Raw genomic sequence first — 27,469 nt, forward strand, 5'->3', positions numbered from 1 at the left:
TAAACAAATTAATATAAGATGGAAATAATATCACAGAAACCCTTAATTCATGGACCATGAATGAAGCCTCAAATCAGGAGCAAATGCACTTGCAGGCCAGGCATTTGTGCCAACTTTTCCTGGGAAGGAATGGAGCAGGGTGACCCTCAGAGGCAGGACTTTCTCCAGGGTCATGTTCCCGGAAAGTGGAAAAGATATTTTGGTAGGATGTCACATCATAGATTATCAGAGTTAAAAACAGTCAGTCCTTTCTGCTGGTTGAAAATAAGCTACTTTTGGCTGTTCCCTAGTCACAATGGGTAACCACAGCGGGTAGCTCAGCATGTCTGTCTGCATTTTATAGCCAGATGGGGGATTTGTGTCTCTGGCTGAAATGAAACCAGTGAATGTGCAAACCACACTCTCCGTTGTGTGTGTGTGTGTGTGTGTGTGTGTGTGTGTGTGTGTGTGTGTGTGTGTGTGTGTGTGTGTGTGTGTGTGTGTGTGTGTGTGTGTACATACATACATACATACGTACACACACACACACACATTATACATATATATATATATATATATATATAGCTGATTAGTAGGCTAGCATTTAGCAAAGAGAAGACACTGGAACAGACCCCTGAACTTCACCTTTATTGGTCATGACTTAAATGTCCAAACTGTCAAACAACCACTGCAGCAGTTTCAGACTCACTTCCCAACCTGCACCCGTCCCTCCATTCACCGCAGAAATGAAAACAAAACCTGCTTCAGCAAAAATCAGAAAGTAAACACAGCAATATTGGTCGGTTGCTGGAAATGTAACAGAGTCCTGCATCTTGAGCTTTTTTTTTCTGTTTTTATCCTATTTACTGAGGTTGCAGAAGGCACGTGTGCATCATTCAGTTCATGGAATCGCGCTTTAAGCTTTTCTTAGTGTCTCTCTGAAGAGTAAGACTATACAAGTGTTCATACAACACATGAAGCTCCCTCTGAAAGAACTTCTGATCCTTGTACGACTGGCAGTGTAAAACCAAAGCCACGTTATGATTACCTGCCATGTGCAGAGCATTAATGGATGTTGTTTCTGAGATTTTTTTTAAGGTTTGTAGTGTGTTGTGCTGTGTTATGTTAAACTTTGATGCCAATGGAGTGTAAACATCAGGAATAACGTGGCCGTTAGATTTGAAAGCACGCTGTTATGCAGCCCTCGTCAGTGCCTCTCATGTTTTGTATGGTCATGGATGTAAAAGTAGAAAAGTGCATGTGATTTTAGCGTTTTAAGACAAAACAGTGGCAGGCAGGAGATCTGCACAGAGCCTAACTCAGAGTGTCATGTCTCATTTCAAAGGCGGAGGGGTTTTTCAAATCACCTGAAAACTCTGGGTGCTGAAATATTTTAGTTAAATAAAATAAAATAAACTAGACAGAAAGAAAATAAATAAAACGTTTTTTGTGAATTTAAAAAAAATCAACCAAAATAAATATATAAAGAAACTGTCAGTAGTTTTAGTGTTTGCGGTCTGTGCTTACTGAGTCAGCTGCTTCCAAAAAATGTTTTTATTATAATGATTATTCTGAATTTTGTTAAGCCTGGGACCTGCTAAATATCCTCCATGTAGTAATAAATTAAAACATGAAAACTGAATAAAAAGAAACAAAACCTTTAAACTAAAAAAAGAATTAAAACTAATTAGTATATTTTTTTATTACTCTATTTTTTTAATTAAGCTGTATTTAATATTTTCTTTCAGTTTATTTTCTCACTGTAAAGGTTAAAGAGTAACACAGCATGTGAAAAATATGCAGGATCCAGGCTGTGCGCAAAATTAGACGAACAATAAAACAATCTTAATTTCCAGTTTTTCAAAAATTCATTTTAACTTCACAGTCTGCAAATATAGGGAAAACTCATCCCCACAGTGATGCTGCAGACTTTTCAGTCTCTCTGAAAGAAATTCATAGAAAATAAACAAAAATGAATATTTTGCATGTTAAACTAGAAGTTTTGAAATTTGGACTTCACATGCTGCGTCACACAAAGAGATTATGTTGTTAAAGCTCTGTACATGATATAATTTACACTGTTTGAATTGGAAATGTTTTTCTCATCTGAAATCTCATCTGAAATATATTTATAAAATGTTGGCGATAAACTTATATTAATAATAATAACTAATCAGTTTCTCAATGGTTTCAATAGAACAGACTGGCGGGATTTTAGACGAAGAGCCTGACGTGTGGTAGAAGTGCAAGCATTGCTCGGGCAGGCCTGTCTTTAAGAAAACAAAAACAAAAACAAAGACGAACTAACTACTGGCATCAAAATGAAATAGTAGGTGTGATCATAAAGTTTCTGACTTTGGCTGAACTTCCTGTGATTTTTTGGAGATTGTTGCTTTGCAGTCTCAGTCTGACGACTGGCACTCGACATCCCTTCAAGATAAAGCTAATCTTGGGAAAAGGGATGAAGTTGTTGTGTTTCTCAAATGATATTTGAGAAACACTCAAACATCATTCCAGGACCCTAAAAGACTCTTTTGACCATATGAATGCTGTTCCTCCACCTTTCAAATCTGCAATCCGACCATCATGTGCTCATCCAGAAGGTCAGAGGAGACTTTTTGAGGATTGTGGAAACGCCTTCAAAAGGCAAAACCAGCTGGTTCTGTGTTTTCTAAACTTCACCTGGTGAATATTTGATGGTGACTGCTGACTTTAACACATGAGAGGCACAAACTGGTGCTACCTCTGATGATGCTTTGGGCCACACTTGTGATTATAGCTTTTCCATTTGCATCCACAGCAGTATCTTTAGCGTAGTGCACGTTTTTCAAGTTTTTAAATCCGAGGCACGGCGGTCACGAGGCGTTCAAACTGCCAACCACACCCTGACGCCACAGATCCCCAATGAGTGCAACAATAATCGGTCTGTTAACAGTGCTCGAGCTTTCCCGCCGCTCTGCGTGTCACAGCACGTTAGGAAGGTAAAGTGAGCAGAGCAGCATGTTCTGTCCCAGAGCCGGGAAGCGCCTGAAGGCCTCCCAAGCGTCTGAGAAAATGTTGTATTTGAGAAAAACGCGGTGTTCCAGGCTGGTGGGCAGGCTGACGTCCCGGCTCATAATGTAGATGCCGTCATTGTGCAGCGTGCACGTCAGGTTCAGTCCCGACTTGGACGTGTTCTCCTTCAGCTGGAGCCACTCCCCCGTGGTGACGTTGTACGACTGCACCGTCAGCACGTCCTCCGTTTGGCTGGGACGTCGCCGCCGCAGCCCCGTGTCCAGCTCGTGGGTGTAGCCACCCACCAGGTAGATGGTATCCTCCACGGAGAGCATCTGCTGCTTCCGGATGTGAGCCGGGCAGGATCGGAACGTCGTCCAGGTGTCAGAGATGGGGCAGTATCGGAGGATGTTTGTGTTCCTCTCTGTCCGGTGTAATGGGAAGAAGAAGAAAGAAAAAAAAAAAACTTTACGAGAGTAATTGTTACATATTTAATATTAGAAAGTCCAAAATAAAAAACACAGTGACTGAATAATTAACAAAGAGAAACGTAAGAAGGTGCTCCAACATAAACAAACCGATAATAAAATAAAGAATAGTTTTTAAATCTTATAAAATCTCCTACAACCTGGGAGATGCATTGAAGTTGCTCATCTTATTTAAACAAAAACCCAAATATGGAAGCAATAACCGCTTTAATATCCTGTTCACCCAGCAGTGCTAAATCCCTTATAATTAAGGTTATATAAGAGATAATCCGGGACAAGGTGTCCTGATTATAAACGATATGTTGCTGACTGGTAAAGGAATAAATACACATTAAAATGAAGAGTTTATAGGATTATAAGAAGCAGGAGCAGCTCAGTACACCCAAATATGAAGGATCCAAACTACCAAAATCTTAAATAAATTACTCAATATAGAAATAATGAGTAATTCAGAGATCAGTCTGGGTGTGTAGTAACTACCTTAAGCTGCATGAGCAATCCATGCTTTTACTTTAAAAGTTTAATAACTTTTTGTGTGATTTCTCACTTCAATTATATTTTTGTCTTTTTGCTTATTGTATTTATTATTTTTTACTTTACTTAAAATTCTCGTTGGGCACTAAAATGTGACATGGACATAATGATTCTAATGAATGCCTTTAGAGTAGTTTTTTTAAAGAGGGTAAAAAAGTGATCTAATTTTGTTTGAGAAAAGTAAACTGCAGCTCAAAAGGAACTGAATCTGAGAATATAAACAGCTGTAGGTAAGAAAGATTCAAAACTTCTGGAGGGTGCAGCAAAGCCTGCGTCTCTAACAGCCAGCAGGGGGCAGATGGTTACATTGTACAGAAGTGCATGAAAAAAGGTCCTCGGCTCCCTCTTAGTATGAACTCAGTAAACACTTTGCTGATGAGTTTATGGCTGCAAAGCACATGATGTTTGTTTTGTAAACTGTGGTCCCATTAGAGTCAAAAAAGGAGGGTGAAGCTGGATGTTTCAGACTTTGTTATTAACAAATCACCATAAGAAGCTGCAGTGTGGAAACGCGATCAGATTTGGATAATCCCAAATCCTTTATGGTGAGGAACGGAAAACAAAGAAAGGGATGGATACACTTCTGTTTGTGCTGTTGTCTTGTACAGCACTGTGACAGTGTTACAATAAAGCATTAACGGTATGTAAAACATCTACTTCAAACTGTCAACAGTGACAAAACAACACAAGGACAACGTGCCAAACGCCACAGCCAACTGAGAGGAAGTGCAACAATACAACAACAAGAAAATCTGAATTCACACAAAGTCATTTTCAGTTTAACTCACTTTTACTTAGTCACCTCACAGTATAAGGAAAAGACACTGTCCTGGTATCTGTGTTCTGTTTGTTCCTCTTCTCTCGCTTCTCTTATTTTAAGCCTACTTTTTTTTCCCCTTGTGATGATTAAACTTAACAAAACAGACATCTTGATGTTTTCAGTAAAACTTATCAGGAAAATGTTTACTGTCTTTACACTATAAACTGCCTTGATATGAGTGTTACATTTACCTGACACTAAAAGTAAAAAACACATGATCCCTTATGAGCAGCACATGGCGACAGCAGGGAGGAAGAACTCCTTTTAACAGGAAGTCTTCTCCAACAGAATCACCGTGAGATACAAACATCTGTTGAGACTAACCAGAGGCTGAAAATACCATACTGCCTTCAGGGAAGTTTTTACTCTGTGGAATTAAGTTCTGTTTTTTCCCTTCATTTCTCAGAGGCTTTTTGGAGGAGTTATAACTACAGTGCCATGAAAAAGTAGTAGTCAGGATTGGGTGTGGCTAAGTGAAACTGAACTCAGTTTTCTAAAATAAAATGTGGTTAATCACAATTAATCTATGAGTTAACAAGAGGAGTATTTACTTTTTCACACAGGGCAGGTAGATTTGGATAACTTTTTTCTCTTAATAAATGAAATTATCTTTTAAAGACTGCATTTTGTATTTACTCAGGTTATCTTTGTCTACCTTGTCTATTAAAACTTATTTGATTATCTAAAACATGACAGATATGTAAAAATCTATGTATTTTAAATACCACAGTTGAAGTGTATAAATCACCTTTGTGTAGGACTCGCACTGTGGTTTCTGCTGTGAAATGATTCATGTCACCTTCAACCTGCAAATGTGGGCTTTTTTTTGCTCCTTAAAAAATAAATAAATAAACTATTCATCTGGTGTGCATGGACACAATTCAGTGCAGGTCAAGGAGAAAGAATCACTAGATGAAAATTCACAGTTGCTCTCCAAACTGTTGTCGGACTGTGTTGGCGTGTTAGTGTATATGTTGCTGTAGCTCCTGTACACACACCTCTCGCAGTGTATCCACCCATGACGTAGATCATACCCTGGCACTCACAGGCAGAGAACTCAGCCAGCGGGTCGGGCATCGAGGAGACGCAGGTCCACCAGTCCTGCTCAGGGCTGTAACACTCCACGGTGCCCAGACACTGGCCTCCCACAGCGTACAGCTTTCCCTGTACGGCCAGCAGCTTGAAATTGGACCTGCACGAGAAGAATCAGTGATTAAAAAGCGATGCAAGGTAACCAATGGGGACCAAGAGGGGACTCGTGTTACCTCTTCTGGTTGAGCGGCGCCACCTGGTTCCACTCATTCCTGCAGGGGTTGTAGCAGTGCACAGCAGAGATCTCCTGACTCGTCATCCTGTACCCACCAACTATGAACAAGTAGTTATCGAGGATGGCTGACCCATACCCCCTGACGTTGATCATATCTGGAGGGAGGTTGTTGGCGAGGGGCTTCCAGCGCTGCTCCACCTCTCCATACCTCAGCATGGACCAGGGCTCGTCCTGATCCGGAACGTCCAGGGACAGGCTGGTGAAGTCTCCGATGGCCACCAGGGTGGCAGTGCCATTCATGCGCATCTCCTTGACTTGGTCCCTGACAGCAGAGGACAGGCTGCTGAACTCGGGCCGCCTCAGCATGGGGTGGTAGTAGCAGGTCATGTATTTGAGGCAAGCGGTACGCAGGTCGTGAGTCCCATACACCTCGGAGAGACTGTACAGCTCCACGCAGTTCTCCAGCCGGATCTCCGAAGTGAGGAGCTTAAGGATGGAGGTGACCTGGAGAAAGGAGGCGGTCTCGATCAGGTCCTCCAGAGTCTCGTTGACTACCTGGACTTTGGAGGTGTTGATGAACTCCAGGACCAGCTCCAAGCCCAGGACGCTGAGTCCCTGCAGCTGCACCGAGTCCTCCGTGGACTCCCTCATGCCCGAGTTGTACAGAGCTCGGAAGTAGTCGCTCTTCTCGATCAGCTTCTTTTTATTCACCTCGTAGGTTTTGTCATCCATGATGATGGCGATGATCTGCTCGGATGACATGGTGAAGATGGTGGTTTTGGTCTCTCAAGCTGAGTTTTGTCTTTGCTTTCCCTTTCTCAGTCTCCCAAGCCCGTCGCCGTTTACATTTCACCGGCCAGGGAGCTCCGTGCCCGGTCTATATATGGTAATGTTCAGCCCGTAGATCGCCATGGAGCTGGGAAGCTAATCAGCTAGCTGTAGAGGCGCTGCAACCGCTCCCGGATAAACCGGCCAAAAGAAGCTTTTCCCCGCGATGGCATTCCTCCACAACTCGGCCCCACTTTCTGAAAATGTTGGTTGAATATCGCGGTTTGTTTCTCAGCCTGCCAGGAACGTTTTCATAACATTTTCCTTGTGAGGGACAATGTCGAGCTGTCAAATTTAACTGTTTTGATTCTGCACCCTACATCATATGCGTCTTCTTCTTCCATTGGAATTATCGGCAGATTAGGCATATCGAAGACACCTTACTGCCCCCAGCAGGTCGTTATTAGAATTACATAACATGGTTTGAATAAATGATAAGAATAAGTTAAATGTTTGATCCCCTTTTTGATTAGGCTATTTATTTTTGTTATTGTTTATTTATTTATTTCTAATTACTTATTTTATTTGGTTTGGCTAATTTTGATTAGTTAGTTGTTAATATTTATTTAGTTTTTTTAATTAAATAAATTTAATTTGGGGTTTTGTGAGAGATGCTATTGGCCATGGTCACCTCAGCTTGACCATAATTTCTTCATATTTTGGTTCCAAGGAGCCAGACTTTCTTGTCATTTTTAAAGTGGACTTGAGCAATAGTTCTCCAGGATTTCTGAATATCTTTCAAAGTTTTTCTTTGGACATTGGCTGCTTTTTTTAATCATTTTCAGTCCAGTTCTTGTACATATTTACAGAATAATGATTTCCACTTATTAGGTCATTTAACACTAACCCTTGAATCTGTGAAGCACTAAAAAACAATGTTGTGTCTTGCAATAATACATATATGACAAACATAACATAACAAAACAAAATGTAAAATAAATATTATGAAGTATTTAAACAAAGTAACGGTACCCTGGAGTTGTGTCACTGGCGTTGCTGATTAAGAAAAGCCTTTTATTTTGAAGGAAAACACCGCGGTGCCGACATCTAATGACTTCCTGGAACATGTGTCCTGAAGCGCTGCAAAAAATTGGTGTGGCGAGTCCAGTATCTCTTTTCATTTTTCAGACCTTTTCTTTTTTATAGCATAATTTCATATGAAGCTTTTAGTTGAAGTTGTTAGGGAACTGAGAAAAAAAAGAAGAAAGAAATTTTGTGAGAAAAACAAGACTGACAACATGTGGTTTGATGCCCTGTAGCTGCCATTTTAGAAAAAAAAATTATAGAAGTTGTCACTGGTGTCACCTTGATTATGAATCACAACAGAGCTGTTACAACTAACTAATAGCACTGTTAACCATTAACAGAAAAAAAAATATCAAAAGCTCTTCATGAAGTTTTATAAAACTTCATGAAGAGCTTGTTATTATTATATATAATAATAACAATAATAATAATTATTAGTAGTAGTAGTAGTAGTATTAATCCCGTGTTTGTATGTCTAAATCAATTCCACCCAATCCCTGGGTGGTTTATTGTGTCACTGATGTTATTGTGCTTTGGGGTTTGGGGGATTTTTTTTCCCATTGTCACAGCAAAAGAAACTCTGCCAAATTTTACAAGATCCATTGAATTCTGTTACACTTAAGGGTCAGCATCAAAAGGATTGTGGCACTACTCATTATAACAGTTGCATAGCAAATAAATGGCTTCACAAATGAACAAACACTGTGCAATCACACTTAACAACTGAAAATAAGAAAACATAATCTCCTGATTTGTTGCATTATGAGTATTCTAATGCAAGTCCGACTACATGTGCTGAAGAGACTGAGGAAATAATATTTATCAAATGCCTTTTAAATTGCAGAAAGAGTGAGGTAACACCATCTAGTCTGTAAATTGATGTACAAAAAGAGATTAAAAATCATTAATCTGCCTTTTTTGTGAATACTAAAGTGAAGAGGTTATGTTATAATATGGTCTATGTGTAAACATTAGAAAAATAAATCAATTTTAGGACATCTCACCATCGCCAAATCGGAGTTTATGTAGAATGACCCATAAATACAGACAGGATGAAATTCAGTTTTAAAAATGTTGGACCCATGTTACAAAGTGCTTTATTTTTAGGTACACCTAGTGATTGTAATGCTACAGAGAGAAAATTACAAACTAAATAAATGTTTAGAAAATATTTTTACATGTATTGTATTTTAAATTATAAACTTTTTCCATCAGATGCAGATCTCATTATTCAGATTGATGATTAACTCTCTTCACTAACTAATATTCAGAGACATTTATTTTAAGATCTTACACAGTTTTTACTGAGAGAAAGGACACCAGTGCACTGCATACATTTTAATTAAAAAATAATAATAATAACCACACATTGTAAAACCCTGGAGAATAAACCCAGGATTACGGTGTTGTGATAAAAACTGAGGTTCATAGGACGTAACAAGACGGCTTTAATTTGAAAATCTGTACCGGAAACGATTTTTATTATCAGCCTGTTGACGCTGTTGTGGGTGGAGGAGGGGAGAATGGGTGAGACAGGCAGGCGGGAGCATCAATGACAGGGACTCCTCTCGTGCGGCCCGCTTCGAGTACGCGGCTCCAGGCAGCGGACACCCGGCGCTCTGTGACCCGGACTGAGGATGAGGGAGCAGGCGTGGGCCTCCCGGTCCCCAAGCTGCAGCTTTTTACTCAGCATCACCACCACCATCATCATCATCATCATCGCCGCTCATACATCATCAGTTAAAGGCGCCGGAGACCTGCGGCCGTGTAATAAGGTGAGCGCCTGTGCTGTCGTCGTTATTATAATTATAATATCTGCTGCTTTTAAAAACACCGCTTTGCTTTTTCTTTATCCTAGAATAAATGATCAGGGCAACAAGTCAAAATGGCCATGCATGCAGGAGTAAATGTGCAGAATAGATTAAGATCAAATAAAATAAAATAAAGAAGGATTAAAAATACAAAAATAAATAAAAGCAATGTAAGGTCTGCAAGTCGTTTTGCTGCTTTACATTGGCTTGGCTCAGCCTCAGTCCGGATGTATGTGCGCCTCGTCCTTCACGTCGCTGATCGGCTTAAAATGCCGTTCATGTTGACTATAAACACCCTGCTGGAATCCTTCGCTCATCCCCTTCTGAGCAGCCTCATGCCGGCCAGCCCGACCAGGATTACTCGCTGAGGAGGACAGAGAAAGGCTGCTGGCACGGTTCGCTCTCTCAAGCCTGTAAGGATGACTTGAAGGAATACAAGAAGAAGCTATGGTGAGATTTTCATGCCAGGACTGATACTCTGTAAATGAAAAAATAGCATTATTCTTATGGTCACTAGGGGGCGACAGCTGTGGTTGAAAATCGAAATCCAGTTATGAAGAAATGTGTGATCCCTGCGCTAGGCAAACACTTATAGCGATTATTTATGGACTCATTTGCTAGTTTTTTGTAATACTGAACAGATCGAACACTAAAAGTGCTGTATATTGTGAGATAAATATCCTGCAATATTAAAGAGAGAATGATGAGCCTGTGGGCAAGGACATGGTGAAAGGGGGAAGGAAGAACTTTCTTTTAGCAGGAACAGATCACAGCAAAATGTTAGCATTCAGAATATCTCAAAAATATGTCATACCAGGATAAATATATGTCCTTATCATTGAAGATTAGACTCTGTATAACATGTATATGACAACAAAAATTTCATATGGGTTAAAAAAAAACAAGTTTATTTCGTTTGTTAAATCAGGGTTACTTATTTAATATCCTTCTCTGTGAATACACTCCTGCATTTTATGATGTCCTGCCTTCACCCGGTTCAGAGAAAAGCTGCTAGTTATGAACCACTTGAGTATTTAAAACAGAAAACAAAAGAAAATAAAAATAAAAAAGTTAATAACGTGCATGAAAATAATAGAAAAAGAAAGTTTTTATGACTTTTATTTTATAGTTTTCTACGTAGCTAATCCTAGCTAACATTATCCTGTTAGCTAGATAACTAAGTTATCAGTTACAGCAAACACTGTGGCAGTCACAACTCCATATAATGTCAGACAATATAAATAAACTATAAATGTTCTGAAAGCTTAAAAAAAGTATGATTAAAACAGGAAATAACAACTACTGATCATTAACCGGATCAGTGTGCATGTAAATTTAAGCACAATTCAACTGTGCTATTACTTTCGAGGTCACAAATTAAGTTTAATGGCCACTTACTATAATTTCCTATTGAAATGCACAATATAAGAGGGTTAGTGAACCTTTCGTCTAACTCTTGGCAAAAAATAATAGAAGCAAATGTCTCTAAATGGTAAATAAAAATGTTCCACATCTTAATATAACTCAATAACTAAAAAACTCAGTACATTTCTCGTCAGAGTTTGAATTCTGGGAAAGAAAATAGGATCCAGCCTGTGTTAAATTATAGTTCACTGCCGTCAGTGTAAAATCAATAAAACCTACCGCACCCTGCATCAAGGAGCCGCTAAGCCACTGGGAGCAGTTATCATTATTAGATTAGATGAGATTCAGCTTGATAGCTGTCACACAAAACATGGAAATACAGCATTTAAAGAGGCGTGAAATGTCTGAACAATGGTACAAAATGAACATTAGTCTAATACATGACGGAAAACATCAGCAAAGTCTTGAGCCCCGTTTCCAAGGAACCAGACTTTCTTATAATTTTTTAAGGTGTAAGAAATTTTGAGAAACAGTTCTCCTGGTTTTTTTTTAAAGCTTTTTCAACATTCATCTTTGTATATTGGCTGCTTTTTCACTCATTTTCAGTCCAGTCTTTGTACCTGACCTTTTTTTGTTTGTTGAACCTGTTAACACTGACCTATGAAACATTCAAGCACACAAAAGGCACCAAACTCAAGGGTGAAGCATAACACCCCTTGAGTAGGGGACAACAAAGAACTAACTTTAAATGTTATCTTTAGGTACTTTGTTATCAACAGTCTGTCATATAAACATATTGGTTCCAGTTTCTTTAGTTGAATGTTTAAAAAAATGTCAACGATGACATATTTTGATCCACCAACCAAAACCATCAGGAAATCATCTGATTGGCAACATTGGCTTACATTTTCGGCATGACAACAAATTCCAAGCACACTGCCAGTACAGTAAAAGCATACCTGGATAGAAAAACACACAGTGGAACACCATCAGCCATGGGTTGGCCTCCCCAGAGCCCGGATATAAACATTACTGAATTAGTGTGGGATCATCTAAAGGAAGCCAACATCCAAAGAAGAGCTTTGAATGTCGTTCAAGAAGAAATTCAAGAAGGCTGGAAGTCATTTAGTATGGAATCTGGGACATGCAGTGCATTATGGGATTAGTAGTTCCTTTATTGATAAACATAATTACATGTATCCAGTATTGCACCGTTGCCCTTAAAATCTTTTCTTTATCTATTTGGTCCAAATCAAATCTTTTTAGTATTATGAGTCATCTCGTGGCTGGCTGGTTTGATTCAAGGCTTTAAACTCTTTATATAAGGATTTTTTTGAACATGGAGAAAATGAATGGGGAATTTTACTTCAGGAGTCAGGGCCATTAAAAAAGCGGGCACTGACAAGTTGATTCCTTATTTTAGCCAACAATAGCAGAAATAAGGGATAAACTGTTGAAAATGGAGACTAAAATTAAAATTACTGGTGGTTTAAACACTGAGTGTAGATGTACATCAAAATAAAGCATGAGAAGTGGTGTTACTGAGGGGGTCTTTACATCACATGAATGGGCTTTCTGGGTATGTCAAATGAAAACGGTTGGAAACCTGACTGATAAAGCATAAACAGTAAGCAGTGATGTAACAGCTGTGTGCTGTTTTCTAAAGATGACCTTAATACAGCTTCAGAAGTTTCCAGATGTTTTTTTCTGCACTTAAAAAATACATTGTTACAGAGATTAGGGTCCTATCAAATCCTCAAACCTCTGCTGTAAAGAGGCACTGAATTTTATCCCGTCCCTGCTCGCTTCCTTCCATCAGTCTCCATGACAACCGGCGTGAGTCACCCAGGAGACCAGCGAAAGGCATTAGCCCGTGTCGTTTTTTTTATCAGTGTCACCTTTCCCCCCACTGTCAGCACATTAGCCCTCTTTGTGTGCAGAAACACAGAAAGGTGAATCTGAGCGCAGGTGATGCTGCTGCTCGCACTGCAAAGCCTCAGTTTGAATGTTTGCTGGCGTGTTTGTCGGAGGGGGTGCGGCATGAATGGCCATGTTTGTCGCTGCGGCGAGGTGATTAGTCATTTAAAAGAGCTCAGGCTTATCTGCACCAAGCACACACATCTGACATCTGAAAGCCATCGCTCTGGCACCGACTGACTCTGTCAGTTTTATCGCTGCAATTGTTTCAGTTTAATTAGCTGCTGCTCAGATGTCAGTCGGCGCTCATCTGATTTGTTTGTCCAGTTGAACAGCAGGATCGGGGGAGGAGATGGAGATCTGCCAGAGCGAGGCTTTGGACTCAGAGGAAGTTGCTTAAAAAGTACAAAGAATGCTTTTCTTTGGGTTTTGTTGCGCTGCCGCCACTAATAATGTTTTTCACACTGAGTAATTTGTGGATTGGTCACCATAATGTGTGAAATTCAAAACTAAAGCTAGTATCACTCAACAAGTCCAACATCAGCTGATGCATGGACGGCTGGCTGGACACTTGACTTGTTTCTGAAGTGGAAAACAGGTGAAAACACATGTTACAAATCACATTAATCAAGTGTAATTTCTGTGACTAGTAACACCCGAGTTTACCTTCTATTTCACATCAAAGTAGCTGCTGTGAAATACTAATAGGTGGTATAAAAGACACAAATGAGCATGCCAAAGATAAACCTGATTTCATATATTAAATGAACTTCATATTTTATTCAGTGCGACTTAAAAAAACTAGTGACTGACACAAAAAAGTCACCAGGAAGGTTTTTATTTGGAGCTACAGATCAATTCAGGTTCCCCATATGCTCTTATACAACCAGAGGTTATAAATAGATACATTACAAATAGTATGTAAGACATTTTTTCGTTATTACTTGATTGGGGCCTCGTTGTAAGTTTATTTTCCAAGCAAACGTAAAAACAGGATGTTATTCAAATACAATGTGTAGAATAGAATAAAAATCTAAACAAGGTAGCAAAACCCTGAAAAAGCTCTTTTTTAGTGCCCTTTAAAATAAAGGGCACTAAAAAAGAGGGCCTGTGGATGAACATTCAGTTCCCTCAATGAGCATGAGGTCACAGCCAGCAGACCTTTGATAAGATGACCCGCTAACATGCTCTTAATGGACCATTAGATGACCGGCGGATGGTTGCTGTGGACATCGAGGTCAGCCATCTTTTTACCCTGTAAACATCTCCGTGCTCTCCTTTGTACGACCAGCTTTTGTTGAATGTGGAATCAGCAGCAGAGCAGTGTTGTTACTGTCAGGCTACACAGGGTCAGCTCTTATTGGGGAAGCTATGTTGTACTGTATATGTGTGTAGCCTGTGCCGGCAAATTAGGCAACATTAGGCAAACTGTGCTAAGGGGAAAAATTTGAAACCACCAGTCATTTTTGGTCCAGTTTAACCTATCCAGCAATCCACAGATTTACTGTTTCGTCCATTAGGACTTTCATTCTTTACTCACACATGTATGGTATTTAAAATTTTGTCTACCGTGTAGTTCTTGATGACTCTGAAAGGCACAGGCTTTCATCAAGCCTCACCAGGAAAAACGTGAGGTTTGGCGGGTACAAACAACCTCGACCTGATGACGATGCTAGATGAAAACTCAGAGTATCACAAGCAGTGTTGGGATTCCCTCTGAGGAAAATCTAACAATAGCTACGCAGCTGTTTCGCTCAAACCCACAAATATGAACCTTGAGTCAGGGAATCATCAACGTGAAACAGCCTCATCTCCTGGGAACCATGAATGGATACCTTATTGATCTTTCTATCTGCGTGTCTGTGTGTGTTTGTGTGTGTGTTCACCGTGCAGTCAGACTACTACTACCAGTACACAGAGTGTGACAGCACAGGGTCACGATGGAGGGTCGCCATCCCTGAGGCTCCAGGCTCCTGCTCAGACCTTCCTCCTCCGACCAGAGGCACTGACTGCTGTGAGTACCACCACAGTGTGTGTGTGTGTGTGTGTGTGTGTGTGTGTGTGTGTGTGTGTGTGTGTGTGTGTGTGTGCACGTGCCAACACAACCTCTCTGTTCCCTCAGCCTTCTCATGCCCGTCTGGGAAGTTTTTGGAGATGTCCACACAGCAGTGCACGCCGTGTGCAGCCGGTTCTTATTCTTTGGGCAGCGGCCTTCGTTTTGACCAATGGGATGCCATCCCTGCGGGCTTCACCAGCTTAGCCAGCTTCCTCGACACCGGGCCGAATGGAGAGGACATTCAGGCCTGTAAAAGGTGGCGCACATAGCATTACCATTACCATGGAGATGGGTATTCATGTATTATTGAATATATAACAAGATGGAGTATGCTGCCGCTGTGTTTTGCTCTCGTTGCAGCTCATCGTGGACGCCACAGGGCGTGTATCTGGAGTCCAACCGTGACGAGTGCACGGTGTCCCTGGTTTATGCCGTACATCTGGAAAAACAGGGCTCTGTCTCCTTCACCTACCAGTACCCCGACAACAACATCTTCTTTGAGTTCTATGTAAGCACCTGTAACTAAAATAGTAAATAAAACCAAGAGTGTTTTATTTCTTGATTTATTGATAATTTAGATGATTAGTGATTGTAAATTGGTTGTAGACGACTACCTGTCTGCAGTGTGCTCGACCTCTTGCCCAGCTTGGTTGAAGTTGTTTTATTATGGGAGTAACTTGTGTTGCTCATAAACTATATCCTTGAGAGTGTTGTGAAAAATCTGGTCCAAATCACTCATTTTTAATATGAGATAAGATGAGAATTTCTCATAATTACAGTAGCAAAATGAATAGAGCACCAATAAAAATAAACTATAACAATAATACTACACAATAATAGAATACATTCCACAAAGTAGAAATAAATAAATTTAAACATAAGTATGATTCATTCTATTTATGCTATTAAAAAACTTACATGCAAGACCTTTAAAAGCTTGCTATGAAAGAAGACATTTTTAATTATTCTTATTGGTTAAAGAATAATGAAGGTATTCAGGAGGCGGCTGAGCTTACCTTTGCACAGAGAAACAGTCATACTGCAGATATTTGTTAGCTGATGAGTTTTGAGTTAGTATGAGCTTGACTTGTTTTTAAGCCTATTTCATACAGATGACATGTAGTGCTTGAAAAAGTCAAACACAAGGTTGTGCAAGTTATACTCTGGGTGTAGCGTTTGTCCATATCCATAATGAATTTAATAGCAGGTAAATGTTGAAGAAGAGTCATTTTTGCTTGTTTGTGTGGATAATGACCTCTGTGTTAACTTGTTCTCAGGTCCAGAATGAGCAATGCCAGGAAATGGCTCAGACTGACGATCAGAAATGGATAAAAGTCACCAACAATGGAGAATGGGACACACACACGGTGAGCACGTGTTTCTACATCTGTGTGTGCAAGCTGCTGCAGTATCATGTGATGTGTGGCTCACTGTGTGCACTTTGGCCTCAGGTGAGCCTGAAGTCTGGTACCAACATCCTGTACTGGAGAACCACTGGGATACTGGTGGGGGGGAAGATGGTCAAGCCTGTGCTGCTGAAGAACATCCAAATAGAAGGTAAAACTTGACCTCCAGCTCACGGTCAGATGATTTTTGCAGGTGTGTGTATACTTAAAGCATCTTCACACTTTTGTCCAGGTGTCGCCTACACATCCGAGTGTTTCCCGTGCCGACCCGGGTGGTTCAGCCCGACCCCCGGCTCCTCATCCTGCCAGCCCTGCCCCAGCAACACTTACTCTGTGAAAGGGGCGTCCTCCTGTGCGCCCTGCCCCGAACACCACTACTCACGTACGTACAGGACACCCAACAGCACCACAACAAACAGTGTTTACATTATTTCAGTCATAATATAAACAGTGTAAGCTCTCTCTCTCTCATGTTTGACATGGTGAACTTACAGTAATAATAAGCTTGCATATTTCCTCTGAGGAGACAGCTAAGTCCTTCACCTTAGGAAACACCTTCCCTCATAATAATAATAGATTCGTTTAGTTTTAGCACCTCGTTGGTCTCTGCTGATGCTCATCCTGCCTCTGTGTTTGCGTCCTCTCTCAGACGAGGGATGGCCTGAATGTAAGGTGAGGCCACCGTGCTCGGAGAAGGATTACTTCCAGATCCACACAGCCTGCGACAGCGAGGGGAAGGTCAGCAGCGCTTGCATGTTTCATATTTCTCTCTCTCACACACACACACACACACACACACACACACACACACACACAATGACCTTTTTAAATACACAAGGACAGATATGCATATAAACACGCCCTGTGTCGCACTCATATGCAAAGTCAACAAGGAAAAACCAGAGCGAGTGTATATGTGTGTGGGTGTGTGTACCATGTTTATATATCTTTGTGGGGACCAAAAATTGGAATGCTACTACACTTGTGGGGACCATCAGTCCCATATGGGGACAAAATTCCCATCCCCACAATTTCGAGACTCAAAATGTGGTTTTAGTGTTGGGGTTATAATCAGGTTATGTTAGGTTTAGGCTGAGGGTTAGGGATAGGTATTATTTTAAGCGGCTAGAGGAAAGCATTATGTCACTTAGAGGTCCTCACTAACATATGAAAACAAGTGTGTGTGTGTGTGTGTGTGTGTGTGTGTGTGTGTGTGTGTGTGTGTGTGTGTGTGTGTGTGTGTGTGTGTTACTGCGACTGTCAGTTTAATATTTGTACAATAGTTATCCATTTTCAGAAGTTAAAGCGAATCGCTGAATTCACAAGAACATTTTAATCTCTTTGTGAAGCAGAATTAATTTGTGCTAGACTTAAATCCCTCTTTCACATAGCACCTGTCGGCAAGGCGTACTAATTTATACTTATTAATATTTAATTCAAATTGCATTTATGCAGCACCAAATAACAACAGCAGACATTTTATATTGTAAGGTAAAGACCCAACAACATAAAAAAAAGAAACCCCAACAATCATATGCTTGGTGACAGTTGGAAGGAAAAACTCCCTTTTAGCAGGAAGAAGCCTTTGGGAGAACCAGGCTCAGTTCTGTGAACATATTTAATATAATGCCCAAATATATCAATGAAGAAACCGTCTGTTACTTTTGTGCTGATCATCAAGCTCACTTTCATCCTTTAAATCCTTCTTAAAGACATATTTTTATAAGCTGGCTTCCTCCGTGCCTGATCATTTTTGTATTTATTTTATATTTGTTTTTAATTGAACTGCTTTAATAGTAACTTTCTTTATTCCTTACTCTTAATCCTTTTGTGCAGCTGGTATTCCTGTATCTAAAATGGTTTCACCTTTTAAATGTTTTACTTAGTTTTTGTTTCCTCTCTCATCTCGTTTATCATTTATTATTATTTTTATTTACTTTGTCACATATTTCTGACACTGCCTGTCACGTGATATGTACAGCACTCAAATTTTTTACACTGTACGTATGAAAAACCGTGAACGTTTCACACAGAAAGACAGACGTGATTAAAATGTATCATTAAAAGTGTTCGACGGCTCACTTATTGTTGTAGCAAAAGCATGTAAAGTCTCTCAGTGTGATAAACAACCCATGAACACTCAGAGTCAGCCTGAGAGGCAGCATGCCGACTGGCTTGTGTAGAAGTGTACCTTGTTACAGGGCAGTAAAAAAATCTCACCTTTGTTTTTTGAAGGTGTTTGTTTTTGCTTGAGCAGAGTGAATTTCCTGCTTTAAACCTGCTTTGTTACAGACACAGGTGCTGTATCGTTGGGTGGAGCCAAAAATCTGTGTGGAGAACATCACGGGAGCCGTGGAGCTGCCGGCAACAGGCCAGAGAGAGCCCTGCCCTCCCTGCAACCCCGGCTACTACAACAGCAACGACTCCACCTGCCTGCCCTGCCCACCTGGAACGCACTCGGACGGCACCTACGGTAAACCTGCTTACACCTGTCCTCACCGGCCTCACCCTGGTGTCGATAAAGTTTAAATCTGTTTTCATCAAACTAAACATCTTTATCTTTTCCACTGCTTCGTGTTCATACAAGAGCTGGTTAGCAATACTTATAAATGCTTTAGAAAAGCATCTAAGGTATAAGTACAATAAGTATAATAATGCATATAGAATTTAAAGAAGCAGTACTCAAATTGAAATAAAATACAAGTAAAAAATGAAAAATGAGTTTAAAGCAGTACATAACAAACATTTACAAAGCAATAAATAAATGCATGTAAATAGATGTGGCATGCTGTAAACGGCTGCAAACATACTATAACTAATAAAAACAATTACAACAGTCATACAACTTGTACACTTAAGCTGGATCCTGTACTTGCAAATGAATTCTCTGCCAATAAAAACCAAGGTTCATTTAATTCCTTCATTATTCTCCATTCAAAGGCTGAACTTCCTCCCAGCAGTTTAAAAAGCCTCTCCATCTGCTTATATAATGATCACCTCTGTCCATCATTATGAGATGAATTTGTTTAAGATCGACCCGGCTGAAAAGATTGTACAAACACAATTTTGTACCCAGGAGGTAAATGTCATTGTCGTGTCTAAACAGCTTTTATGTGATCTTTGCGTGTGTGTGTGTGTGTGTATGTGTGTGTGTGCCAGTGTGTGCACAGTGCCCTGCAGGTACCGAGCCGGTGTTGGGTTACGAGTATAAATGGTGGAACGTGCTGCCTTCCAACATGAAGACTTCCTGTTTCAACGTGGGCAATTCCAAATGTGACGACAAGAACGGTGAGCACATGGATGCTTGACACGTTAGTAGATATATTTATAACAGTACTTTGTTTATGTAACACCTTCAGCTGCAGACTTTACAAAGCACTTTGACAGAAAAGTAAAAGCATAAAATGTAAGATATTAATTTTACGGTTAATTACAGTAAAATTTACATGAAAAAAATGTAAACATAGTGAAGGAAACTACAACACTAGCTATTTCCCATGAATCTAATCACTAAGAGCAAATGGAGAGCTGACAGTGCTCCAAAAAAATCCAGTTTAAAATGAGTCAGAATGAACACGTCTGGATGGAAAATGGGCTTTGTGTTGAGCTTGAATTGCGAGCTGAAATCACCTGCAACCACTTTTTACCCATTACTGCTGTGCTAATTGTGGATAATGTTGTAAAACAACCTCTCATATGCTGTCATGGAGAATTACGGAGGTGTAATACGAGTGCATCGCGCCTTTTGCTCCACAGGATGGGAGGTGGCGGGAGATCACATTCGCAGCGGAGCGGGAAGTTCGGATAATGACTATCTTATCCTCAGCTTGCATGTCCCCGGCTTCAAGTAAGTCTGTGTGTGTGTGTTTATGTACAGAGAAGAAACCAGCCTGTACTAATGATGACAAACAGGATCTGTGTGTTACTAAATGCGAGTTTGTGTTTGTGTTTGGTGACAGGGTCCCAGCCTCGCTTTCAGGGATGACCGGCAGCGAGTTTGGCCGGATAACCTTTGTGTTCGAGACCATCTGCTCAGCCGACTGCGAGCTCTACTTCATGATGGTGTGTGCCTCTTTGTGTTCATTTCCAGCAGAAGGTGGTAATTAGGTGGCTAACTTTACTGAGTGAGTCAGAATGGTCACGTCTCATCACCGAGGTCTGGTTTATAATGGTGTTCTGCGTGTTACTGCTCAGTTATCAAATCCTTTGTTTTTGTGTTTTATTGGCACGCCCCCTGCAGGACGTGAACAGGAAGAGCACCACAGTGGTGGAGTCCTGGGAGGGCAGTAAGGGCAAACAGTCGTACTCGCACAGCATGACCAGAAACGCCTCCGTCACGTATACGTGGGCCTTCCAGAGGACTAACCATGCTCTAGATGTGAGTGATTTTTAGTCGTGTGATTTTTATTCATGGCATCAGCTGTTAAAGCAACGTTATTAAGGCTCTGCCAAGGGTGAGGCTGTCTCAAATATCATCCTCTCCATGCACCTTGGAAGCAGGTGAAGTTGTGCCAGAAATTTTTGCTGCGATGGGTCAAATATCAAGATATCCAACAAGGAATTGTGGTGGCATATTTTTGTCTATAGGTCCGTCGTTTCATTGCTGACACGGTGAAGATCTACTCCATCAACTTGACGAACGTGATTGACGGGGTGGCATCAGCGTGCCGTGCCTGCGCTCTGGTACCTCAGAACTCCCAGCGTGCCGGCTCCTCCTGCGTTCCCTGCCCAGCTGGTTTTTACATCGACAGAGACACCAACCGATGCCAGGAGTGTCCCCCCAACACACACCTGGCTGGGCGACAAACCTACGGCCAGGACGCGTGTGTCGCGTGTGGACCAGGAAGTATCAGTAACAAGGTGAGAGACCTGCAGTCATGATACCTCATTCTGGATCATCATGTTTTAGTACTTTTATCCAGTTAAAAGAGATCATGTTTTTCCTTTTCCTTTCAGGAACACTCCCAGTGCTACAGCGACTGCTCCTTCACCCACACGCTGAACAACCGCACCCTGACCTTTGACCTCAGCGCCCTGAGCGATGTGGCCTCACTGACCATCGGGCCGAGTTTCACCTCTAAAGGCACAAAATACCTTCATCTGTTCAACATTAGCCTGTGTGGCCACGGGGTAATTGACCTGCTTTCTGCTTACATCAGCCTCAAAACACCTCAGAGATCAGCCTGTGAAGGAAACTTATTTAAAAATCATTTAAATGTTCTTTTGTCCTTTTGATCTTTCACCTGTTTTTTATTGAATGTTTTATGTGTAAGGGATATAAGAACTGAGTTTTCTTATCTTGTATAAAGTCACCTAAATTCTTGTGATCTAAAACACATACTGAGAATTACTTTTTAATGGTGGATATATTGTGTATTTGACCGTGAGATGAGATGTTCGTGTCCACATCTTGTTATGGTGTAAAGCAGTGAAAAATAGATGTGAAAATAATCTGACATTAGAGAAATTATACACTGACAGATTAATTTTGGCGCTGGCTGCAGGGGAAGAGAGCTGCTGTCTGCACCGATAACGTCACAGACGTGTCCAACAAAGACGACCAGAGCGACGCAGCTCAGTTCGTGAACTCAGTGGACAGCTCTATCTGTCAGTCGACCATCATCCCATCGGATGGGCGGGGCTTCAGAATGGCCATTTCCTCGCAATCCATCAGCCTTGCTGACACTTTTATTGGTAAGAGCTTAAACAGGACTTCCTGAGGCCTCACTTTCAACCACCGCCAAGCTTCTTCATATACATACCTGGGAGTTTCTCTTGGGGTTTAATTACATTTCTCAAGTCTAGTTATCATATGGAATCAAGTCGCATCAGTGGAGGGTGTCTATTTGTAAAGCCTTAACTGACCAATCAGGATGGATTAAGAGAATTCTGACGTTTCACTATAAGAAAAATTAATGGAAACAATTTGTGAAACAGATTTATTTGGGACTAACTCGTGAGCGCCCCCTGCTGTACCCCTGGGTGAACAGTTTTAATTGGGTTGGATCACCCAGATTGGTGCTGGTTGAATAGCGTCATGCAGTTTTGTGATAATCAGCTGGTAAAAACCTCTCTCCCCTTTGTTTTTTCAGGAGCGACAGTAGACACCGTTCTCAATGGTGTGAACGCCCAACCAGATCTTTTCCCGGAAAACTCACAGGATGTTCCCGACATCAATTTCTTCTACAGGTAAAAAGAAAAAAGAAAGCTGGAAGCAACAGTCAAATATTTTTGATGTGTTCAAGTCCCAGATGTGTGTTTGTGTTCCTTCAGGTCAACGCAGGTGACGGCATCATGTGATCAGGGTCGGAGTTCAGTCATCACCGTTCGCTGTAACCCAGAAAAGTCTGAGCGAGGAGAGCTCTCCGTGCCCAGGTAGTTGCACGTCAGTTAAAGTGTGATTTCTATATAGATTTGATGTTTATTTTTATACTTTGATAACAAAAACATTCAATAACTAATAGGTAACAAATGTACTACTCTTAGCAGCTCTATAACTGATCTGTGTGTTTGACAGTTCCTGTCCAGCGGGAACATGTGATGGATGCACGTTTCACTTCCTGTGGGAGAGTGCCAGCGCTTGTCCACGCTGCACTGAGGACGACTACCATCGGATAGAGGGAGCATGCAAGGGAGGCGTCCAGGTAACTCACACCTTCCCCATACCTCATTTACTTCACAGAAAGCCTGAGCCTCTCATACTGCCTCACGTACAGTGAGGCAGTATCTGCTTTGAATCTGTGACAAATTCATTTGTCATATTCTTTATGACGAGAGCAAAACATCTCATCATGAACATTAACCAGTATAAAAATTTCACACTTTAGCCTCAGAATCAGATGATTTTTGTAAAACCATGCAAAGTTTTACCTTCACATTGTGAGACATTTTCAAGTTAAGACCCAAAAGTACATTTTTAATTTGCCTCATCTTTTCCAGCATTTTTGAGCCCTCACTACATACAACATGATTTTTTGCAGGAAAAAATAAAAACAAAACACATTTAAACTTTTATGGTTTAGCCAAAACCAGTTTAATAAAGTTTTAATGGAACAAACTGATTTATAACCTGAGAAAACACATTAATCAGTAATGTAAATCCCCTCATGTCAACAGGAAACTCTATATGTGTGGAACGAGCCCAAATTGTGCACCAAAGGAGTGTCTCTGCCTCCTCGGAGCTCCTCCCCGTGTGAGGCCATCGCTCTGTGGCTTAAGGTCGGCGTTGGAGGCGGGGCCTTTGTGGCCGTGCTGCTCATCTCCCTCACCTGCTATTTCTGGAAGAAAAACAAGAGGTAATAAGAGGCACCCTAACAGAAGGCCAATGTGCTCATTAAGATCACAGCGAATTGTTATTAGTGGTCAGAGATGTTTGTCTGTGACAGCAAATTCTTCACCCTGAAGGCACCGATGACAGTTTTAATGCCCAGCGTTGTAAATCAGTGAATCGTAAACATATTGCAGAGTGAACTCAAAAATCTGTTTGTAACCCTTTATGATTACTATCATCTTGAATGTATTTTAAAGGCTAGCATGATTGAGAACATGCTTGTGTATGAAAAGAAATAATCTGTCTTTATTATCACCGTAATTGTGACATCTCGTATCTGTCTGTGCAAATACAGCACACTAAATGTTTGCGTATCATGTGATTAAGGTCACTGTAAGTAGATAAACCAAAGAAAAAGTGAGAATATTTAGTGGAGGGAAAGACTGTAGATTTAACAGTGATTGATTTTTTTATAAAGAAATTGAATGAAATTTTATTCTAGACATAAGACAAATATTTATAGTTATAGCACAGCCTCCAATCAAGGGTGCGATCCTCATGTATTTTACCTTGCATCATGAATTCATTTGTAGATAGAGTTTTCACAGTAAAGTTTAAAAATTTGAACTGGAAATACTTTTCAGTAATGTGTAACTAATTTTAAGTAATGTTTAAGTAACTTTAACTAATATTTAAGTAATTTTAAGTAGTGCATAATTCCAATATATTTTAGTGGAAAAACAAATCAAATTTCCCTATCTTACACTGTTTATGCATTATATTAGTGTATATCATTGAAGTTCCACTATTGAATTGTCCTCTTATATTACATATAAAAATGTAATAAGGTCTGGTCTCCCCTTCCTGCTTACACCAGCAAACGCTGCAGGGCATAGGCCCAAATTATGTGCTACTTAAAATCACTAACAGTATAATTTGTGCATTACTTCCTTTTTCTAGTGTATCCAATGCTAAGTATTTCTACAACTATATAATTACATTGCAATTTCAGACTAAATATATGGAAATTACTTTTAATTCTAGATTAATTGCACTTTAAGGGCTTTATTATAAAGTGTTAGCAAAAAGAAAAATCACATAAATATTTCCAGAAAAATTACACTTAACAAAAGAAAGAAGATCAAAAATATTTTCAGTTAAGTGAGAATATGGTGTAAAAATATGGAAAAGTGTCAACAATATCCCACAAAGGAAATTGTCTTAATATTACGCTTTTCAAATGATTATCATTTGACAACAGTGTAAAAAAAAGAAAAGAAAAGCAGCTCTGTGAGGGATGAGTAACTGGGCATGAAGGGGGTGACTGAGTACACAAGGGGCGTGATTTTCTCCAGAAAGCTGAGTCAAATAGATAAGTCATGACAATGGAAAGAATTTCTGGTTAAAAATACACTCGTACCGGATGCTGTCTGATGTTAAATGATACACTGCCTGATTGTGATTCACACCCTGTGGTCTGTGGCCAGGCTGGAGTACAAGTACTCTCGTCTGGTAATGTCTGCCAACAAAGAGTGTGAGCTGCCAGCTGCAGACAGCTGTGGCCTGGCTGAAGGAGAGGAGCCCGATGACGACGTGGTCTACGCCCAGAAACCCTCACTGCTGGGGAAACTGCGCGCCATTGCCAACAAGGTGTGCATAAAGTACATTTTACTTCACGTGTAACGATTTACCATCTGCATGTCAATTTGCTCTGCAGTTTAATTTATATCACGATTACCCCTGCAGATAAGAAAATGCAGTCATTGGTGCATATGTATGTTTTTTAATATGTATGTTTTGTATCAGTTGCTAAAGTCCACTTTTTAACAATAAAATCATTCCAATGAGCCCATAAAGTCATCAGAAAAGTGTTCACTGAGGTCACAGGGTGAGGTAGACTTCTAGACTTCCACACAGCCCGAAGTCATTTTTTACCCTCTCCTCTGTCTCTTTGATTTTACACGTAACATATTTCTAATATGTGCGTCTCAGCAGGAGGATGGAGAGAGCAGCGAGTCTGTGCAGTTGAAATCCTCACAGTCTGATCGATGGGTCCTGGGTTAAACTGATGCCAGCAGAGGAAGAGCGAGGCTGGGCTGACACAACAGAGGAACAGTCTGTTAGCAATGGTCTCGCTGTCCACCTCCCTACGTGTCTCTTATAACCTCCTTCATTGTGGGGGGACCTCTACACACCCCAGTTTGAGGACAGTATGGACAATGGCTTTAACTCTTCCACCCTGGAATACACAGGAAGCTCCTGCTATATCACCATGGATGCTCAACAGCAGTTACAGAGAGAGGAAAACAAGCTTTTAATGTTTGGGGGTTTTTGTATATTTTGTAATTTAATTTGGTATTTTCTGTTAAGAGTCACGTATTTATATTGATGTTATGATGTCAAACCTTTATTAAAGTTCTCTTTGGCTTTGGGGATTTCTGTGTGGATGTTTGGGGTTCACATACAAGCATTAATTATATGACATCATCATCCACCCACAATGCCTCCTTAACAGACATGTGTTATTTTTAAAGTAGGCTGAGGTCAGACACCTTTAACACGTAATTTGCAAGTATACCTTTGTAATTGGGAGTGAAGGTTAAAAGCTTGTTTTTATTGTATTCCTGACTTAAGGTCATACTTTTATTATGAGCTTGGTACATGGGTATTATAAATGATAAAGATGGATGTAGCCAGCTTGGTGTTCTTCGGTTCACTGTTATTTATATCACCACAGCAGTCACCTCAAGGTGCTTTATATTGTACAGTAGAGAGCTTAAAATAATGCAGTTAAAACTCCAGCAATCAGGCAACCCCCTATGAGCAAGGAAGTGTTACTGATGTCACAGAGTGAGGACAGTTGATCGCAGGAAGTGTCTCTGCAGCCAGAGGAGTCACCCCCATTTGGCTGTTAGAAAAAATACACTTTTTAAAAATCTGTGCAGAATTTCTTTATTATTATTATCCGTCATGTTTTGATGGTGTGCTTGTTGATAGGAGTGTACGGGGCTAAACTGATTAGACAGTGCCTCACAGTGAAAATGATTAAAGACCAAAAGCATACTACAAAAGCAACCCAAGACTTTCTCAGGGCAAAGAAATTAGATATTTTTAAATGGTTAAGTCACTCACCTGCATCCTCCAACAGAGCATGCTCTTCAGTTAGTGAAGACACAACTGATGGCAGAGATACCCACAAACAAGCAGCAGCTGCAGTGAAGGCCTCGCAGAGGAAACAGGATTTGATGATGCCCAGGGCTTCTAATCTTCAGGCTGTCACTGACTGCAAGGGGCTTTCACTGTTTTTGAAAATGTGGGACTGTGCAATGTTTCTGTTAAACCCTTTGAATTAAAGATGAATGTTTGCACTTCAGTCTCACTGTGATGCGTTTGATGACCATTTAAATTCCACTGTGGTGGTGTACAGAGGCGAAATAACGAGTGAGTCATGTCCAAAACCCTATGTAGATACATATATAAATATTTTTTAAAAACTGTATGTATAACTTAACTCAGTATAAACGTCTTGTATTATTAAATAGTGTTAATCAGTATGGAAATATTTTTTTAAAATAAATTGATATCTGGTCGTTCATACTCTGTATTGTTTGCTGTTAGTATGTTGCAGTACCGCTGTTGACCGCTAGGTGAAACAAAACTGTCATCATTGCTCTTTTGGGCTTCAACTGTGTCGATAAAACCGGGGGA

General features: G+C 40.4%; 2 protein-coding genes across 4 annotated transcripts; one reads left to right on the forward strand and one right to left on the reverse strand.

Moving 5' to 3' along the window:
• Positions 1-617: 617 nt before the first annotated feature.
• klhl42 (kelch-like family, member 42) lies at positions 618-7,240 on the reverse strand. The gene is made up of 3 exons (XM_063460532.1): positions 6,081-7,240; positions 5,814-6,007; positions 618-3,397 (listed from the first exon to the last, which is right to left on the reverse strand). Exons 1-3 carry the CDS (start codon positions 6,842-6,844, stop codon positions 2,943-2,945), a joined length of 1,413 nt encoding a protein of 470 aa, XP_063316602.1. The 5' UTR covers positions 6,845-7,240; the 3' UTR covers positions 618-2,942.
• A 2,183-nt stretch (positions 7,241-9,423) lies between these two features.
• On the forward strand, positions 9,424-27,287 carry LOC134646849 (endosome/lysosome-associated apoptosis and autophagy regulator family member 2-like). Of its 3 annotated transcripts, none has more exons than XM_063500846.1 (22): positions 9,424-9,711; positions 14,923-15,043; positions 15,152-15,341; positions 15,446-15,593; positions 16,363-16,452; positions 16,537-16,642; positions 16,724-16,873; positions 17,141-17,229; positions 18,784-18,964; positions 19,651-19,779; positions 20,248-20,338; positions 20,451-20,553; positions 20,732-20,869; positions 21,079-21,351; positions 21,448-21,621; positions 21,996-22,185; positions 22,584-22,680; positions 22,765-22,866; positions 23,009-23,135; positions 23,608-23,786; positions 25,249-25,411; positions 25,757-27,287. In XM_063500846.1, exons 1-22 carry the CDS (start codon positions 9,574-9,576, stop codon positions 25,823-25,825), a joined length of 3,048 nt encoding a protein of 1,015 aa, XP_063356916.1. In that variant the 5' UTR covers positions 9,424-9,573; the 3' UTR covers positions 25,826-27,287. The 3 variants fall into 3 exon arrangements, with proteins under 3 accessions (XP_063356916.1, XP_063356915.1, XP_063356917.1); XM_063500845.1 differs by having other exon boundaries at positions 9,425-9,711; positions 25,754-27,285; XM_063500847.1 differs by lacking the exon at positions 9,424-9,711 and adding an exon at positions 9,996-10,197 and having other exon boundaries at positions 25,754-27,285.
• Positions 27,288-27,469: the final 182 nt, after the last annotated feature.

The sequence above is a fragment of the Pelmatolapia mariae genome, linkage group LG17 (assembly GCF_036321145.2).
Source record: "Pelmatolapia mariae isolate MD_Pm_ZW linkage group LG17, Pm_UMD_F_2, whole genome shotgun sequence".
Classification (NCBI taxonomy): Eukaryota; Metazoa; Chordata; class Actinopteri; order Cichliformes; family Cichlidae; genus Pelmatolapia; species Pelmatolapia mariae.